The sequence below is a fragment of the Dryobates pubescens genome, chromosome 15 (genome assembly GCF_014839835.1).
Source record: "Dryobates pubescens isolate bDryPub1 chromosome 15, bDryPub1.pri, whole genome shotgun sequence".
Lineage (NCBI taxonomy): Eukaryota > Metazoa > Chordata > Aves > Piciformes > Picidae > Dryobates > Dryobates pubescens.
In genome coordinates this window covers 12,578,694-12,597,411 of record NC_071626.1, presented here as the reverse complement: position 1 = coordinate 12,597,411, position 18,718 = coordinate 12,578,694, and the positions used below count along the sequence as shown (strand labels likewise).

At 42.8% G+C, this 18,718-nt stretch overlaps 2 protein-coding genes across 2 annotated transcripts; one reads left to right on the top strand and one right to left on the bottom strand.

Moving 5' to 3' along the window:
• Positions 1-3,934: 3,934 nt before the first annotated feature.
• Positions 3,935-13,537, top strand: HSP90B1 (heat shock protein 90 beta family member 1). The gene is made up of 18 exons (XM_054167770.1): positions 3,935-4,064; positions 4,620-4,719; positions 5,349-5,490; positions 5,570-5,686; positions 6,035-6,366; positions 7,131-7,242; positions 7,923-8,039; positions 8,599-8,715; positions 9,329-9,466; positions 9,560-9,637; positions 9,739-9,804; positions 10,055-10,324; positions 10,561-10,806; positions 11,090-11,226; positions 11,613-11,691; positions 11,792-11,947; positions 12,484-12,582; positions 13,228-13,537. Exons 1-18 carry the CDS (start codon positions 4,016-4,018, stop codon positions 13,255-13,257), a joined length of 2,385 nt encoding a protein of 794 aa, XP_054023745.1. The 5' UTR covers positions 3,935-4,015; the 3' UTR covers positions 13,258-13,537.
• Positions 13,538-16,739: 3,202 nt separating this feature from the next.
• Positions 16,740-18,373, bottom strand: CUNH12orf73 (chromosome unknown C12orf73 homolog). Its single transcript, XM_009908360.2, has 2 exons — positions 18,161-18,373; positions 16,740-16,978 (listed from the first exon to the last, which is right to left on the bottom strand). Exons 1-2 carry the CDS (start codon positions 18,266-18,268, stop codon positions 16,883-16,885), a joined length of 204 nt encoding a protein of 67 aa, XP_009906662.1. The 5' UTR covers positions 18,269-18,373; the 3' UTR covers positions 16,740-16,882.
• Between the last annotated feature and the right edge of the window lie 345 nt (positions 18,374-18,718).

The window sequence follows — 18,718 nt, the reverse complement described above, 5'->3', positions numbered from 1 at the left end:
CTACCCATAAACTCCTGCTCTTTACCATGCTGCAGTCTGGACCATCCTGGCTCCAATATCAGCTGATTTAACCACAGAGTATTTTGCTGGGCTAGAGAGTTAAATCAGCTCGGGAAACAGCAAAAGCCAGAACAGTGAAAGGAGGACTGCCTCTCTATTACAGAGGTAGCCCAAGCAGATTAGCTGGCTAATTTAGCTGGTTAAGTCAAATACCCACAGTCAGGTCATATGAACTCCTCTCAGTTTATCTCTGCAGCTATTTCTGGCAAGGTAATACTTCTTGCTGGTTACAACTTACAGTTGGAATGATGTGGCAAGCTTTAGCAAGCTGACTTCCCCACTGACAGGTGGATGAGCTGATAAAAGTTGCATTCAAAGGACAGGAAAGAGCCTGGCTCTACTGTTTGCATAGAAGATGATACCACCTTGCTCTTCTTCTCTTATCACCACGTGCCTCTGAATTTTTAGTTAACAGAGCAAATGTAGCACTTGAATACACTATTTTGATCATTATGCACACGCTCATCAAAATATATCTAATTGCTTTACAGAACCCTTTAATGTAGTTAAGTTGCTGAAGAACTATTACACTTTAAAGCTTACACCATTTCTTTGGTACTAAATTCTGAAGGGTGTTACTCGGGCTTCTCTTTGAGTGGCAGTAGTAGTTAGTGCAACTAAGATCTTTAAAACTCCCTGAAGTTTTTTAAACAGAAATTAAGATGAAATTAGTACATTTTCAATGGAAATTCGACTCATATGTGCTTAAAACATTGACAGCTGTATTTGACAATATGCTCAGTTTAAAAATAAAGTACTGTTACACGTTTAATATACCAAGGTGTTTTCTTCCATTGCCAACCTCCTTGCAAAGAGATCTGACTTTATTTGTGAGAGGTTAAGTATTCAGCTGCCTCATTCTAGCTTATCAATTTTCTCTTGGGTCATTCAACTGGGCTTTCTTGAAAGCAAACAGTATAATCTACGTAAAACAAGCAACACTGCTAACCACAGTACACTTCCTACTAGTCTGACCTCTAAACTCAAAGCACAAGACATAGGTTTATCAGGTTTCATATCTCCCTCAAAAGTAGCAGTCTATTTTGTATAAGCATAAGAGCAAAGGATTCAGTTTGGGTCAGTTTGGTTTCAAACAAATTAAGATGAAATCTCTGCTGGTTTAGCACAGTCTGTGTTCCCACTATTCCAGTTAGCAAAGCTCAAAAAGATTGTCATGAAGCATTAAATGTTCTTGTTGCCAGCATAATGACTGCTAAAACAGAACTGCCATAAAAACCTAAGACGGAGACAAATTTACTTTGTGAATCCATATGTCTCTCAAATGCCTATTTACAGTCACGGAGCATGCTGTGACTCTCATTCTGTGAATCATAAAGGCATAATTAGGAAATCATATCCTATGCTTGTTTTAGGAAAAGACAAACTTTCTCTGCTTAGAATCCTGAGTAACTGAATTGCATTTTTAATTAAGTAAGACTATGCTTTTGAAAATAATTCTCCAGCTTCACACAGGTCTCCACAAAAACCTGGCAGATGGAATTTTTACATCCCTGATACCGACCCCTTATGCTTCTTTTTCACGGTCATTCTCAAGTACATTTTGGGAGAGTAGCTTTCCTTCTATTTCTCTTATAATGTGTGATCAGCATAGCAGCAGCTTCTGAGAACAGCTACTGAAACTCCAAATCATTCAGAAAAGCTTCATGATAATTTTTTAAATTGGTCTTGATTGAATCTTGGCTTCATTAAGAAGAACCCAAAGGTAACAACTATTTAGTGTAATACAGAGACTTCTTTCCATTTCTGTAAACCTTAACTAAATGACTTTTTTGCCTCGGTCTTCAATGATAGGTGCTCTAATCACACCGTCCAAGTTACAGAGTCAAGTACAGAAACTGGGAGAATGAAGATCTACCCACTGTAAGAGAAGACCAGCTTCGAAACCATCTAATGAACGTGAAGGTGCACAAGGCCATGAGACCTGATGAGATCCATCCAAAGGTACTGAGGGAACTAGCAGATGAAGTAAAAAAGCAGCTTTCCATCATATTTGAAAAGTCATGATGGTCTGGTGAGGTCCCCACTGACTGGAAAAGGGGAATCATAACCCCCATTTCAGAAAAGGAGATAAGGAAGACACAGGAAACTACAGGCTCGACAGTCTCACCTCAGTGCCTGGCATGACAAAGGCGCTTATTTGTGCCGAGACTTTTAGCTACCAATAGGTTAACTTCAGTGTTTCTGAAGTCACGAACACCATGAGGTGGGTGTTGGGAGTTTTTTTGCTTGGTTTTGTTATTGTTTTGTATTGAGTATCTCAGATCAATAGCTTTCAAATACATTCCTCTTTAAGTACGGAGTTCATTAAGTCATTTCTTGCTGTGTTGCTTTGTTTGGTTTTCCCAGTTTAATGTTGAATACATGTGAGACAAAACAGGCGAGTGGTCCATTGAAAGCCTGGGTAGTTTTTTAGTAAAGCAATGAGAGGCCATAGGATATTTCAAGTAGCTTATTAACATACATAATAAGTAAATATATTTAATCACTTGTAGGCTTTCATGACTTAAAAACATTACATTGTTAACAGCAATATGCTACAGAACTGGCACACCATGTGCTTTGTTTCACAAACTACACTGAGAGACATTGAAACTGGACGCAAGCACCCAATCTCCTGAGCACGAGGCCTGCCTTTTACTGTTCCACAAACACTAGGTGTTTTTCACACTGACTTTCCGTAACAGGGGCACTGCACACACTCTTTGATCCCCTAACACCATGTGGGGGAAGCTGGTGCAGCAGTTGGAACCCCTACTCCATGCAGACGACCACTAATGAATAAATAACTGTCCTAAGGGTAGGCTAAGGAGTGCTAATAAGCTCACTGGAAAATGGTCACCCTAATGAGCAACGAAAAGCCGGAAAACACGGAGGTCTACAAAGCATCCATCTTGCGTGGCCCTCGGTTAACACTGGCAGTCCCAACAGATGAAGCCACGGAGGTGCTTAGCTTAAGCCAGTCAGCAAGCCCCTCTCACGGCCATGTGAGACCCTAGACATGCTAGAGGGGAGCAGAGAGCCAAGACCAGGACAGCAAGCACACCGGTGGAGTGACAGCTCCGGCCCCAAGCACCCGGCGGCGGCAGAGGTCCCTGAACTGTCGCGCTGCCTCGACCTGCTCCCCCACTGCAGACTCCAACTCCCGGCATGCAGCGCGGCCGAGGGCGCATGAGCTCTCCGCCGACTCCCGTAGCGGCAGGGAAAAAGTCCCCGACCAGCTGGGGGGCGGCAGGAACCCGTAACCGCCGCACCTCTTCTGCCAGCGGCTGCTGCAGCCTAAGCCTCGCACTGCTCCCGCCGATCGGCCGCACGGTTTATAGGCGCTCTACCGGTGGCTTTTCGCCCTTCTTTTGTACTCAGGGTGCAGCGGGCCGCTACTACCGGAAGCGCCTGTTGCCATAGCAGCCACCTCCCCGGTAAACATCCCGGGTGCCCCCGGAAGCAGTCTGCGGTGGCCTCCCATGTGGAGATTTTCCTTATCGGTCCTGGATGCGGTTGCATCGGCTGCGGCCCACGTGGCCCCGGCGTTAAACATTAACAGCTTTTTCACCAACACAGAACGTGAGGCGATGCCGGTTAAAAGCCTCCGCGGAAACGATTGGCCAAGGGCCCCTCCTCCCGGCCAATCGTCGCCGGCCACGCTCTGTCCGCAGGAAACCGCACATGGAAAGGCACGATTGGCGGCAACAGCTGCAGACCCCTCCCTTTCGGGCATGCCATTGGCTGCATATTTGGCGTGGTACGCTGCAATTGGCCAGTGGCGGAGCGCCTGCCCCCACCCCCTGCGCACCGAGTTGATAAGGCGGAGGGGGAGGGCCGCGGCCGCGCCAGCGGGCTTAGCGGCGGCGCAGGGTCTGCGGCTGGTGGCGGGTTCGGGAACGCGGGGAAGGGGTGCTTCAGGCCATTCTCTTCTACGACCGCAGCCCACGTCGCCATGAAGTCGGTGTGGGTGCTCGCTCTAGCGTGCACACTGCTTCTGGCCGGTGAGTGCCTCCGGGCTTCTAGAAGCTTCTGGCGGGTGGTGGTTGGAGTCGTGAGGGGGAGGTCGGGGTCTCGGTCAGCAGCCCTCCCGTCTTTTCCTCCTTTTTGCTTGGGTAAGGGGGATGGAAGCCAACGAGAAGGGAGGTGGCGGCCTTCGTGTCTGTAGGCCGAAGGGACCCCTCACTCTTGCCTGTTTCCGTGCAGGTGTACCGAGGGGGGGGGCGGCGTTGGGGGGGTGGTTTAAAGCGGTGCGCGGTTTCCTTCCCTTGTTTTCCCCGGACTACTGCCGGCGCCGCTCTCCAAGGAGCGGGGGGGAGGGGGATGGTGCGTCTAACGCAGTTCGTGCGCCGTCGCGGATGAGGGCGGAGGGTGGGCGGAGGGGGGGAGGTTCGGCTCTTTCTCTAATCTCTGATGTCTCTCCAGCTCGGCTGAACTTTCCTCGGGGTGGCGGGGAGGTGGAGGAACGGAACTGAGCCTAAGACCGTGGGGAGGGGTAAGGGTAGAACTTCGGTGACGTGGGTCAGGCTCAGATCGTTGAATTTCTGTTTTTTGCCCAGTGTCTGTTAGAGCTGATGAGGTGGATGTGGATGGGACTGTGGAAGATGACTTGGGTAAAAGTAGAGAAGGGTCTCGAACAGATGATGAAGTCGTTCAGAGGTGAGTGCCTGGGATTCTGGGTAAGTTACTTCTGAAATGATCAGGCTATCTTGCTTTTGAAGGGTTAGGGATTGCTGCTTGCCATCAGTAATACACTAAAGCCTTGGAAAATGGGGGAAACGCCTAGTGAGATGTATTCAGCAGGGAAATACAAAATATTTCTGGAAAAGATTGATTTGTCTGAAATGGGAGTAAGCCCAAAAACTTGCATTCAGAAATATTCAATTTGGTTTTGTCTAATAGCAATACTTTTTAAAACCCAACCCATTAATGAAGGTTGGCTCTTGCTGTGTGGTAAACGGTGGGGGTTTAGTGTCCACAGATGAAATAGCTCTGTGCCTATAAACCAGAGGAAGGTTACAATGGATTTAACACACCTGTATCCTTCCCTGAAATTCTTTTCAGGAAGAAGTACTATCTTGCAAGCACTGATACTCACTGAAGTTTCAGATTAAGGTTATGGAGCTACTTGTGGAGTTAACTTATTTGATACTTTAACTTTTGTTCTGTGTCCCTGATAAGGGGTATTTGTATTGTTTTAACTAGACTGTTAGGCTGTTGTTAGATGATAAAATCAGTGATACTATTTGTGGACAAGACTATTTGACAGGTTTTTATTGTCCAAACAGAGAGGAAGAAGCTATCCAACTGGATGGCCTAAATGCATCCCAGATCAAAGAAATCAGAGAAAAATCTGAGAAGTTTGCATTTCAAGCAGAAGTGAACAGAATGATGAAACTTATTATCAATTCTTTATACAAAAACAAAGAGGTTAGTGCCTTTACCAGTAGAACGTGTTAGAGCTGTTTGTGTGTATTCTGGCGTTCCTGACTGCTGGCTTCTGCTTCAGATTTTCCTGAGGGAACTGATTTCAAATGCTTCGGATGCTTTGGACAAGATACGGTTAATATCCTTAACTGATGAAAATGCTCTTGCTGGTAATGAAGAACTTACGGTCAAAATCAAGGTAAGAAGCATTAGGTACCATCATCTCTGATGGAGGATGGTGGGAGGAATGTAACAAGTTAATATGTTACTACATTTTTCATGTAATAGTAATGCATCTACCCACTGGGACCACATTAGCACCCTTGCCATTAGCAATATCAAAGATGAATCTTTTCATGATGGAAAGGTATTTATGATTCTGTAAGAGTAAATGTAGTATTAAAATTTTTGCAGGTAGGTCTTCCTTATTTCTGTAGTTACTACAGATGCGATTCATTGTAGCCAGGCATGTTTGAATTCAAATAGCTGCTGCTCACCACTTTTCTGTGACAGTGTATTATATGCATCTTTCTTTTATTTTTTTCAGTGTGATAAAGAGAAGAATATGCTTCATGTTACAGATACTGGTATTGGCATGACTAAAGAGGAGTTAGTTAAAAACCTGGGTACCATTGCAAAGTCTGGTACCAGTGAATTCTTGAACAAGATGACTGAAATGCAGGATGATAGCCAGTCAACGTCTGAGTTAATTGGCCAGTTTGGTGTTGGCTTTTATTCTGCTTTCTTAGTAGCAGACAGAGTTATCGTCACATCAAAACACAACAATGATACTCAACATATTTGGGAGTCAGATTCAAATGAGTTCTCTGTGATCGATGACCCAAGAGGAAACACTTTAGGACGTGGCACAACCATAACGTAAGTTGTGCAGGTACACTTTGCTCGTTGGAACATGGATGGCTTCAGCATTGTGACTCTTAAGTTGTTTGATTCTTGTAATAGAGCTTTCTTCAGTCAAACAGAAATGCACAAGCTCTTAACTGCATCCAAAATAAATGTGATAATGTAGTTCACCTCACATTCCATTAGATGAAGTAAGAAAAATGTGAACATCTCAACTGTTTGGCAGATAATTCCAGATACTTCATCTGCCTGCAGACTCTTAGTTCCTCAATGCAGCTGTGGTCTGTTAAAACTTCTACAGGGGCTGTAGAGCTTCCTCTTGGAACTGGATGCTGTTTGTAGACCAGTGAGATTGGTCTGATGCAAATCTCAGATGAGAGGTAGTTTTGAAGTCCTAGTTTCCTTGCTTTCCTAAGCAGATAAATTTATTTTGGTCTGGGTTTAGAGTACTTTTGTGAAGGGGGCACTTGGTGTGAAGAAGTTAGTTTCAGTACTATAGTTCCTAGTAAAGCCAGTGAGAGTGCATCAAGGTCCTGATACATACCACTTACATGAGGTTTTAATTTACTTTTCCAGATACTGTGTTCTACCCCAATTGTTGAAACCAGCTACCCCTTCCTTCTCATTGGAGCTGTTGAGCAGGAATTGTATTTTTTAAAAGATACATGGATCTTGAACAAAAACTTGTGTGAATTTAGCAGCAGTAGAAAAATGCATCTTCTGTAAAAGTATTTCACAATACTTGTGCAATACTTAATTATTTCTATGTTTTTTCTTAGTCTTGTCCTGAAGGAGGAAGCATCTGATTACCTTGAGCTGGATACTGTTAAAAATCTAGTAAAGAAATACTCTCAATTCATAAACTTCCCAATATATGTGTGGAGCAGCAAGGTAAGTCTACTTCACTGAGCATTACATAGTATGAGCTTTGGTTGTGAAAAGAGTCTGGCTAAATCTTTCAGGAAGGATGAAGGCATTCTACAGATCTTCTGCCTATCTAATTTATAAAATTCTTCTGTTCCTGACTCTTCTGGCTGATGTTCTACTAGTACTTGCTCTCTAAAAATTGGTGTGTTTCTAAACTCACGAACTTGATCTTATTCTGACTTAACCTAAGGAGAGGGACTCTGATAATTACTTAGACCTTTTTTCTTTTTTCCACTAGCTTTGTTTGGTAGCTGGAAGCTTTAGTAAGCTTTCAAGCAGGGCTGTGATTAGTTGTCCTTCTGAAAACAGGACAGTATCTTCACTTCCAAACCTGTTTCTCTGGTGTTTTCTTGGTGTAGCACTAAATGAAAATCATCCATCTCTGATTAGAATGGTGTGTAAAGCCAGAGTGTAAAGCTATGGAAAACATGAATTCGAGTATAGTGATCCTCCCAGTGTATTGAAGGAAAGCATGTGTCCTGGAAAGTGCAACTGAAAATCTGTAGCTGCTTATAGATAAATGCTTTTGATGGCAAGTAGTGCAAGTTAAAACTGGTGTGCTGAATGATGAAGCTGTTTGAGAGAATATTAGAACTAGTAGTAAGCTGAGCAGTCCAAATCCTCACTTTCACTTGTCCCTTTAGACAGAGACAGTTGAAGAACCCATTGAAGAAGAGGAAGCAAAGGAGAAAGAAGAAACAGATGATGATGAAGCAGCAGTTGAAGAGGAGGAGGAAGAAAAGAAACCAAAAACTAAGAAGGTAAGTTTTGTCCGACTTGAAGCTTTGCAGCTCATGTCAGATAGTTCAGTTTTTGTAAGTAGTTTTCCAGAGGTGCACTTCAGTAGTGTGTGTGCTTGCAAACAACAATCCTGTTTTAAGTGTAGTTAGGCATCATGTTAGAAAATAAGATTGTAAACAAAACAGGCTTGTTCAAAATCAAACAAATGACCGACAACAACCTTGTGAGGCAGTTGTCCCAGAACTTAGCAGACACTGGAATGAACAGCTTGAAATAGCAGTGGACTTCAGTAATCTGACACTGACTTTTTAGAGTGTACTATGCTGGAAAGCTTTTTTCAGGATAGCAGTAGAACAGAAGTGCTGTGTGTTAAATGTCTGTGCTTCAGTGTGCCCTACATACACAAGTTTTGTTCCTATGTTTACACTGATGTGTATGAATATCAAGGCCATTGGATAATATACCTTGTAAATTAGAGCACGTTTGTGACACGGTATTTTATGACTTAGCCACAGTGAAGTATCTTTAACTGACTTAACCTGAAGAATGACTATTACGCTATGGTGTTTACATACCTAGGTTGAAAAGACTGTGTGGGACTGGGAGCTCATGAATGACATAAAACCAATCTGGCAGAGACCATCTAAAGAAGTTGAAGAAGACGAATATAAAGCTTTTTACAAAACCTTTTCCAAGGTAAGCTCTGAGTCAAGCTTGTTCTAAAGCAAAAGATTTGTTGCAGTATCTCTTGCTATGTAAATAAAACTGAAAACTTACAGGATGGGCTATTTCTGGACAATTTAATTTGTTACTCAGTAGATGGAGAGGCTCTCAGTCAGGAATGATGGAATTTTTTTTTTTATAGAGAGGTTTTTTACACAAGTTTGGAGTGGCCTATTTTTTTGAGAAGTGTAAATATTGATACTTTTTTCAGTCAAGAAGGGTGGTATTTGTCGTGTATAGGAAGGAAGATGCAACTTTCTAAAACAATGTTGTCTTTGTGTAAATAAAGCATAATTTGTTAGTTGTGAGCCTCAACTGCTGTGATGGTACTGTATTGGTTACTGTACTCTATAATGTTTTGGTAGTTGGCTTGGGCGGCGGGGGAAGGCACTAGCAAAAACTAGTAGGTCTCAAGAAACATTACTTTTAGGAGTAACTTGGCTCAATCTGAAACTCTTTTCTCCATAATAGTTCTAACAAAGCCTGGTTATATATTTGAGTTGTAAAAGAATTGCATGCACTTGGCAAACTCGTCTTACTAGGAGAGATTTTACCTCACCGATACTTTGCCCATGTCTTTTCACAGGAGCATGATGACCCAATGGCTTACATCCACTTCACCGCTGAAGGGGAAGTAACTTTCAAATCCATCTTATTTGTTCCTAATTCTGCTCCACGTGGCCTGTTTGATGAATATGGTTCCAAAAAAAGTGATTTCATTAAGGTAGGAGAAGGCAGTGTGTGGGCATGGATTTTGTATGTTGAGAAAGACAAATCCAAAACATAAGCTAACTGCTCTTCTCTGCTTGTAATTCAGCTGTACGTTCGAAGAGTGTTCATTACTGACGACTTCCATGACATGATGCCTAAATATCTGAACTTTGTTAAGGGTGTTGTAAGTATTAAGTCTTTGTTGCATTTGATTGCTTGGTGGTTGTTGGGTTTTTCTCAGTGTTTGAATACTGTTAGCTATACTTAAGCTTCTTTCTCATTTAGGTGGATTCTGATGATCTTCCTCTGAATGTGTCTCGTGAAACACTTCAGCAGCATAAATTGTTAAAGGTAAGCTAATAGATCTTAAATTAATTTATTGTAAATACATGACAGTAGCAGGATTTAGAGTAACAGCTTAATTTCCCTTTATATAAAAGTGGGAATCTAAGTACAGGAAAACCACACATTGTTCTTTTCAGACTGCCTCTGTTCACTTCAGGTCTGGGATACCAAGTGTCTTGAATCCACCCCTGGCAGTGGACTTCAGAGTTCTCCAGGTGCTTATTGTTACAATTTGGTATTGCTGCTTTTATTTTAGGTGATCAGAAAGAAACTGGTTCGCAAAACCCTTGACATGATCAAGAAAATTGCAGAAGAAAAATACAATGACACATTCTGGAAAGAGTTTGGTACCAATGTGAAGCTTGGAGTTATTGAGGATCATTCCAACCGTACACGTTTGGCTAAACTTCTTCGCTTCCAGTCTTCTCATCATGAAAGCAACCTCACAAGCCTTGACCAGTATGTGGAAAGAATGAAAGAGAAGCAAGACAAGATCTATTTCATGGCAGGTGCCAGCAGAAAGGAGGTATGTGGGTGTGGAAGAAAGAGGGAAGGGGAAAAAGGTATTATAGTTTCTAATTAAAGTAGTACCATAAATATGGTGAACTGTGTATTTGCTGTAAATGAGGACACTCCATACATCTATTACTGCTGCAGTTCAGTTTTCCTTGTGCCAGTGTCCGGCAAACAATGTCACAGCTTTCAGTAGCTGCTGGTAGTACCAAAGCAATTAATTTGACATCTGATCTCTTGTCATCTTAGGCCGAGTCCTCACCATTTGTTGAACGTCTGCTGAAAAAGGGCTATGAAGTCATCTATCTGACTGAACCTGTAGATGAATACTGTATTCAGGCTCTGCCAGAGTTTGATGGCAAGAGGTTTCAAAATGTAGCAAAAGAAGGAGTTAAGTTTGAGGAAAGTGAAAAGTCTAAGGAGAGTCGGGAAGCCTTGGAAAAGGAATTTGAACCACTCTTAAACTGGATGAAAGACAAAGCTCTAAAAGACAAGGTAAAATGTTACCCTGTACATAGTGCTTATTTGTAAACGTACTTGCTACAACACCTTGCAGATTCTTTGAGCACAGACTACATGACAGTAGCTTCTCTGTCCTTCTACGGATAGATAAGTATGTTGCTTAATACCTTTATTTCAGGAAGATAAATGAGTTAGGGTGTCATCTTCAGAAAATATCAGTGTGACAGTAAATTTCAGTGACTTAACCTTCTATAATCATGTTACATATGTATGTTAAGCCTGTGAACTAATATTAAGGCCTTTGTTTGCCCTGCAGATTGAAAAAGCTGTGCTGTCTCAACGTTTGACCCAGTCTCCATGTGCTCTTGTGGCTAGTCAGTATGGATGGTCTGGTAATATGGAAAGAATTATGAAGGCTCAAGCTTACCAAACTGGGAAGGATATATCTACAAAGTAAGCTTTCAGTTACATAGCAGCAGATGCAAAATGTAATCGATGGCCCCTCTTCCATCTGGTTCAGATAATCCATCATATTTTTAGCTGGCTTACAGCCAAGCCACAGTCTCTGTTGTTGTCTTGCACTTTATTCAAAGCCCAGTATGCAAAAATGCCCAGTGGGCAAAACTCGTCAACGGCATTTGCTATCTGCCATTTGGTGGCAAGAGTAGATTGACTTTTAATGAGTTGTATGCTTTTTAGAGTTAAGCTAGTATTAAAGTGTGGGGGGGGAACACACTTGGTACTGTGGCAATAATCAGTATTTATGGATTTAAAGATGCAGCTGGGTCCTGTACATAAAATTTAAGCTCAGTGATGCAGTATCTTTTTATTTTTTTCAGTTACTATGCTAGCCAAAAGAAGACATTTGAAATTAACCCCAGGCATCCATTGATTAAGGATATGCTGAGGCGAGTTAAGGTAAACAAGTAACAGTACTGAATTACTGACTACTTGGCTGCATACAATCTAGCTAACAGTTTTACTTGATGTTGTTTCTTTTAATGCTCTTCCACTTTAGGAAAATGAAGATGACAAAACAGTTTCTGATCTTGCAGTGGTACTGTTTGAAACTGCAACTTTGAGATCAGGATATATGTTGCCAGACACTAAGGAATATGGAGACAGAATAGAAAGGATGCTTCGTTTAAGTTTAAACATTGACTTGGATGCAAAGGTTAGTTTGTCTTCAGCGTGGGGCAAATAATTGACTTAACTGTTACATCTCAAAGCAGATAGGCTTGCATAAAATGTGTCCAGCTTCCTACACTTAGAAGGGCCCCTGAGAGCCCCAGTTAAATACCTGGGTGGGAAACTGATGAGTCTGTATTGCATGCTTATGTCCTTGCTTCCACTCTTTTTTCCCAGTTGCTTAGGATTGTGCTCTTCCATTGTTTGTCAAGTGTTCTGTCCTGTCCTTAACTGAATAGGAGTCTGTGGGAGCAAGATAGGGACCAAAGACATATATGCCCATCTCTTTGGAGAAATTAGTAAGGGGGTGTAAGTAATAAGGGTTCTCATAATGCTGTGCAAGAACTTAATGGTGGGTATCTTGCCAGAGGAGGCATGATACTGTCTATGCTAAACAGATCTTGCTTTCTCCTTCAAGGAGCTTGGGGCAAATGTTAGGAAGTGATATTAAATACTACTGTAGCCTGTATTTAGCTAGTCTACAACTAGTAAACTAGCAAATGGCTTGTGGCCTTCCTACAGGTGGAGGAGGAACCTGAAGAGCCCGAAGATGAAACTGAGGAGGCAGAGCAGGATGAAGAGGAGGTGGATGCTGATGCTGAAGACAGTGAAACACAGAAGGTAAGGTCTCAAGTTGAGTCTCTTACTGATACTTATGTGAAGTTTTGTCTGGTGCCTTTTGGCACCAAACTTCTTCACCTGGCACTTCATGACACTGGTTTTTAGTGTAAGGTTTTCCAAGTTTCTCTTAAAGGGGAAAAAAACTGCAGCACAAATTACATTTGAGTCCTCTTCAAACTGTTGTAAAGGAGAAAACACTTAGACATGTTCAAATCTGGAGCTAAATCAAGCTTCAGAGACTGTAATGGTGCCCTATGGCAAGAAACAGCAGCAAATTGTCTACAGTGAACTTACCTGTTAGATTTCCACTATTTTGGGGCAATAACATCAAATCAGCAAGCATGTATTTTCAGATGCTTGCACTACAGGGCAGCAGCACTACCTCTAAAGAGTTAACTTGTGTGAAGTCAGCTTTCACTTTAGCTTATTTGTGCAGTTTTAATGCCTGTATGGATATACTGAACTCCAATACTTTTAATAGCAAAGGCTTAACGTGCCATCCTTTGAACAGAAGTTAGACTTTAATACCTCCTTAACACTCAGTGATTTGGAAAGCATCCAACAGTACTTGTTCAGTTCTTAGATAGCGCTTGTAACCCTTTCTGCTTTTAAAATGCGAGATTGACTCTCTTTTTGTCTCCACAGGAATCCACAGATGTGAAAGATGAACTGTAAACTGCACCCAACTACCGTCCTGCATTGGGGGGGTTAGGAGGGAATGTGAATTAGATTTTTTGGGTTTTTTTTCCACTGTAAAATGCTGAGGGATGGTATATGGGGCTTAAGGGTAAAGGAGGATTTTTTTTTTTAAGTTCACTTTTCTAAAAACATTCCTCATGAATGTAAATTTGTATTATTTAACTGACTTGGTGTAAAATCTTGTCATGTACAAATAAAATGTTCCCAAACACCACTAGCTCTACATTTATACACAGTAAGCTCATCCTGGGGCCTTGCACCAAACAAATACTACCTTGAGCATTCAGGTCCTTTGTACAACGAGCAGTTTGCAGTCTTCCAGCCTTTCCATATTGGCATAGCCACACAAGTGGTTGGTTTGTGTTAAAACTGTGCTGTTAGCCAAAGTGTTATCTGCATTGGAGGGCAGTACTGAACTTGCTGGTTGAAATAAGCATTCAAGAAGTCATGTATCTACTGATGTCTTCAGGAAGATGATAGAGGTCACTTAAAAATGGCATTGAAACTTAAGTTATGCCAGCTTGCACTGGACTGTATGACTTGACTCCACTGTGCAGAATAGGCAGTGGTTCCTTTTACTAAATATGTGAACAAGAACTACCAGAAGTGGCTTTCTGCCTTTAAGTTTGTACCATCTTCCATGATACTTGGTAACCCTGCCTCTGACTTGTGTCCTATAGCTGTCCTATGTTCCACAAAGTGTTTTTTGAAGGTGGAAGCCCTTAATGTCTTACTCTAAACTTTTTCACTCTTATGTCTCTTAACGGCAAAGCACTGTAGATACTTGAGTTAAATTAAGCTGAGTACCTTGCAATGGAGACAGGTTGAAGAGGAGATACCACTTTCTCCTCATCAGCTTTGTGTTGTGTTTGTTATTTTCTTACTAGTGCCTTGACTTTCTACCATCCCTGTAAAGGTATTTCAAAGTGTTTAGGCGAACTTACTTTTTTCTTTAGAAGTAGTACATGAAAATAATGACTCTTCACAGAAGAGTGGTTCTTAACTTATTTGTGAAGTTTGAGATTCTGTGATTGAAGCAAAGTACGTTTTCTAACGGGGTGAGGATGCTAAAACACTTGAACTCACTTTCTACTTACTTACACTTGGGTTCCATATTGCCCAAATACTGTTTCCATACAATAAATAGAAATGCCTTAATCTGTGCACTGTGTCAGGGCTTATACAGAGGTTTGCTTTACTGAAGCATGCTGTTTGACACTTCAAGGAAGGGGAGCTCGGTTTTGGCTTTTTGAAGGACTTCAGGGGCTTTGGTCATTCTGGAAGTATCTTGGATGCACTCTAAGAGCCTTTTGAGGGATCTGACCCTTGAGTATAGCTCAGCAGCTAACACTCTCAGCTGTAGAAGCAGTCCTTGGTTTGTGATTGAATAGGGCAGGTGCACTGTTTCTTCTTATGGCATGGTCATCTTAGCAGTGCAACTTCTAGTGCTTTATAGCAATCAGCTGTTGATAATGTTCCTAAAATACCACTTCTAGTGCTACATTTCAGAATCTATCACCAATATGCACCCCTCTAGATCTCTAAATCAGCCTCAGTAGCAAGCATGGCTCAGTCTTACTGCACGATTGCTTCTGCAGCTAACACACCAAAGTGCAGTATTGGAATCACAGGGTTACTTGCTACAGTACTCTAAATTTGTTTAATTACTTGTGGACATGAACAACCTTTGCTCTGTTACTTAGCTGAAGTTGTCAATGCCTTGATTTGGTTTAGGAACATATTTCTAATTTGCAAATAATAAAAAGCACACTTTAAATTTGTGCTTTGTGCTGCTTCATCTTCCTTAGCTGAGACTATGTGCAACAGGCATGTTAGGAGCAGGAGAGGATCTCATCCTTGGCTGCTTTTCTAGATCAGACAGTAGTTGCAAAATTGCAATACCAGAGACATACACATGTGGAGAGAAACTACAAACCAATTCCACCTGCTGTAAATACACAAAGTGTCAGAGCTGGAAGAGATGTAAAAGTAGCACTTTCAATGGTCTTTTCTGGATCCTTTTGCCTGTTACAAGAGCTCCAGAGATTTTGCCAGTAGGAATTAAGAAGCTTTTTTGTTTCCTCAATGGATCAGCTGTTGGATTGTGGGTTTCTGACCTAGTCCTTGAATATTGACTAGTTTTCTTGGGCCCCTCTTCCCTCTGGAGCTCTATCCCATGGCACTCTGTCAAGCAGACTCTTGAAGATTAAATCCACTGTCTTGAAATCCAAAGTAGTGAGCTTGCTTTGCACTGTTTTTCTCTTGAGGATCTCTTTTCATGGTCACTACAGCCAAGGCTGCCCTTCAATTTCATATTAGTCAACAGCCACTCCTTGTTGGTGAGGACGAGATCCAGCCTATCACCTTTTCTTGTTCATACCTTTACCACCTTGAGGAAATTTTTGTCCACACATTCCAGGAAACTTTGTAGCAGACACCCACTCTATATCACCTTCCCTTAATCTGCACTGATGAACTGTCACTTCTATCCCTAGGTGGAGCTCCATGGACTCCAGATAGTCTTTGATGCAGAGGGCCACACCCCACCCTGCCTGTCTTTCCTAAAGAGCTTATACACATCTACTCCAACCTCCTCATGGGAGCCATCCCACCCTTTCAGTAATCCCAATGACATCACAGCCCTGCAGGCATGCACTGTCTGTACCCTTTTGCTTGTTCCCCATGCTCTGTGCATTGGTGTAGAGGCATTTTGAGTAAGAGCTCCATTGAAACCAGTTTAGTGACTGGAATACCCTTATCCTGCTCTCCAGGTGCTCTCTTCACAGCCTGCTGTCCAATGTCAGGCCCAGGGTGCTTATCACTGTCATTGGCTTTGATGTGGGATGATCACTCCATTCCCCCAGCAATTCTAGTTTAAAGCTCTTCTCACTAGACTGGAAAGCTTGTGTCCAAAGATGTTCTTCCCCTTCTCTGAAAGATGAATCCCGTCAGCCCCCTGATGAACAGATCTCTGAGTTTTGTGGCTTAGATAGCCAAGGTCCTGCCCATGACACCATTCCCTCAATCATTTATTGATTTTCCCCTATTCTGTCAGCCCTTTCAAACCCCTCCCCTTTAACCAGAATTGATGAGAGGACTATCTGTGCTCCTGCATCCCTCACTGCCACTCATAGTGCCTTGTAGTCCTCCTTAATGTTCTTTAGGTTGTTCACTGTGTCTTTGCTGCCCACATGAAACAGCAGCAGCAGTAGATAATAGTCAGTGGAGCGTACAAGGTCAGGCAACCTTTCTGTTATTACCCTGATGTGAGCCCCCAGTAAGATGCACACCTCTGTAGCTTGCATGTCAGGATGGCAAATGGGTGCCTCTGTGCCACTCTTTATGAATCACCCACTACTATCATTCATCAAACTTGCCAATGGGAGTTTGCATCTATTCTTCTGAAGGATGCAATTAGGATAAAGAAATGTTAAATTTTGGCACATAACCAAATGGGCTTAACAGCATTCATTGTATGTTTACTTTAAGCACAAAAAAAAGTACTAAGGGAGTACAGTAATTCACATCTGGATTTCTGCAGCTGAAGCAGTTGAGCAAATATTTTACCAGTTCCACTTCTCACAATGTAAGTAAATTCTGGTCACTGTTGCGAAGTCTGAACTTCGTCTGATCGTGCTTTTAGACCCAACAGTTCCGTTTTCAGCTCTCCAGGCTTAGGAGGTATTTCAGGTATACTCTGTTAAAAATAGAGAAAGGCATTGGTGTTGTCACAGAAGAAAAACTAAACTCACAAAACACTGAAATTAGCATACTCTGTAAGAGACAGTATTACAGCTAAATTGTGATTATACTCCATTCCTTTTTGAGGGGGCTATAATTCTTACACACAAAATACCCTACAAAAAGGCAGTATGTTCATCTTGCCTTATTTCAGAGTAGCAAAATATAATCTGAAAAAAAAAAAAAGGTGGCAAAAGGAAAAAACATACAGTTTAAAGGCACAGAACTTTTATGCCATTTAGGAAAGTAAGTTTGGTTAAGATGTCTAGTACTGCTTTAAAGCACCAGCTGAAGTCTCCACACATTCCTTCCCTTAGTGACAGACAGTAAAATTGCTGCTCCTACCTTTCTGATTTAGACATGAAGTGCTGAAACTGGAGGTGGAATTTAAAGACCACACCAGATGATGTGACATTTTAAACAACATACCTCCTGAAAAAGTCATGCTAGTTTAAAGAGATGCAGATTGTTCTGTCATTGTGAATAAACAGGCCTATTTGCCTGTAATGAAGCAGATTAACACACATTATGTATCAACAACTTAAGCCTTATTGCTTAAATTTTTACATGATAGCTTAAGCATGGTGATTTCTTTAACTTATTCCTGATTGTAATTGGCACGATGTTTTTAAAACCTGTAAGTAAACGAGTGCAGGAGGGCATAACGAAGCCTGCAAATCAGCTGGTCTCCAAGAGACAAAATCAACCATTACCATCCCCGGAGGATGGTCTAATTTGAGACTGGTTCTCTGACTAATTTTGGTAGCCCTGACTCTCTGTCGTTTCTAACAGTCATCGTCACTGCCATTACTGGAGAGAAAAAAAGAAGTCTGTTTAAATCTCCTATTGCCCTTTCTCACCATCTATGCATGCTTTGTTCATAAGCCAACTTTTCACAGTAGAAAACCTTTCTGAAGAAGTTTGCAAAGCTTTCTTATTTTCAGTACCACGTCGCCAGTTTGAAGACAGCTCTCCAAAGAAGACCTGGCTACCTGGTCGTTCCTTTATAAAGGCTGATGATGTTTGCAGTCTGACCAAGAGACTTCACAAGAGCTTTACAACAAAACACCCTCCATCCCCCAGACACGCTGCCAAGCCCCGTAACGCAACCAGAGACCGAAACCGCCCCAGCACTTACAAGGTCAGGCCTGTAGTACCTGTGCACGACCTCAGCGCCGGCAAACATAGCCAGCATGCTGGCCGCCAGCGTCTTCAAGTAGGTGGGCCAAGGGACGCCGGCAGGCATGGTGCGAAGAGGGCTGGGACCACAGTGTCCCCTACCCCTCCTCACACAGAGAACCTCATGAGGAAACTCGGAGACGAGAAAACCGGGAACCGACCACGGCCCAGCGCCCACTCCCCCTCCCCCCCAATACAGTTAACGCGCCGGACGTGCGTCACTGCCTCCGCCTGCAGTGCGGCCGCAGCACGGCGGCGAGGGCGCCGAGGCCCAGCCCCGCGGAGTACTCCGCTACGGGTGACACGGTACAAATAGTGGCCTAGACCTTGAAAACTTCAAGCCACAGTGGGGCTGACCGCGTGGCAGAAGACACACCACAGCCGAGCATCCCCACCGCCTCTCACCGCCCTGGCGGCTTCCCCCGGCCCGGCACAGCTGGGCAGGCCGCGAGACGCCCCCTCCCTACGCCCCGCCCCCCGGCCGGCTGCGCGCTCCCACTGGTTGGCGCCGCTCACG

What these genes read in the sequence shown, in the direction of transcription:
- CUNH12orf73 (XM_009908360.2), bottom strand. Translation starts at nt 18,268, where the DNA reads ATGCCTGCCGGCGTCCCTTGGCCCACCTACTTGAAGACGCTGGCGGCC. An exon ending in GGTACTACAGGCCTGACCTT is followed by an intron (nt 16,979 to 18,160) that starts GTAAGTGCTGGG and finishes TATTTTTAACAG; the next exon opens with AGTATACCTGAAATACCTCC.
- HSP90B1 (XM_054167770.1), top strand. Translation starts at nt 4,016, where the DNA reads ATGAAGTCGGTGTGGGTGCTCGCTCTAGCGTGCACACTGCTTCTGGCC. An exon ending in GATGATGAAGTCGTTCAGAG is followed by an intron (nt 4,720 to 5,348) that starts GTGAGTGCCTGG and finishes TTGTCCAAACAG; the next exon opens with AGAGGAAGAAGCTATCCAAC. An exon ending in ACAAAGCTCTAAAAGACAAG is followed by an intron (nt 10,807 to 11,089) that starts GTAAAATGTTAC and finishes TTTGCCCTGCAG; the next exon opens with ATTGAAAAAGCTGTGCTGTC.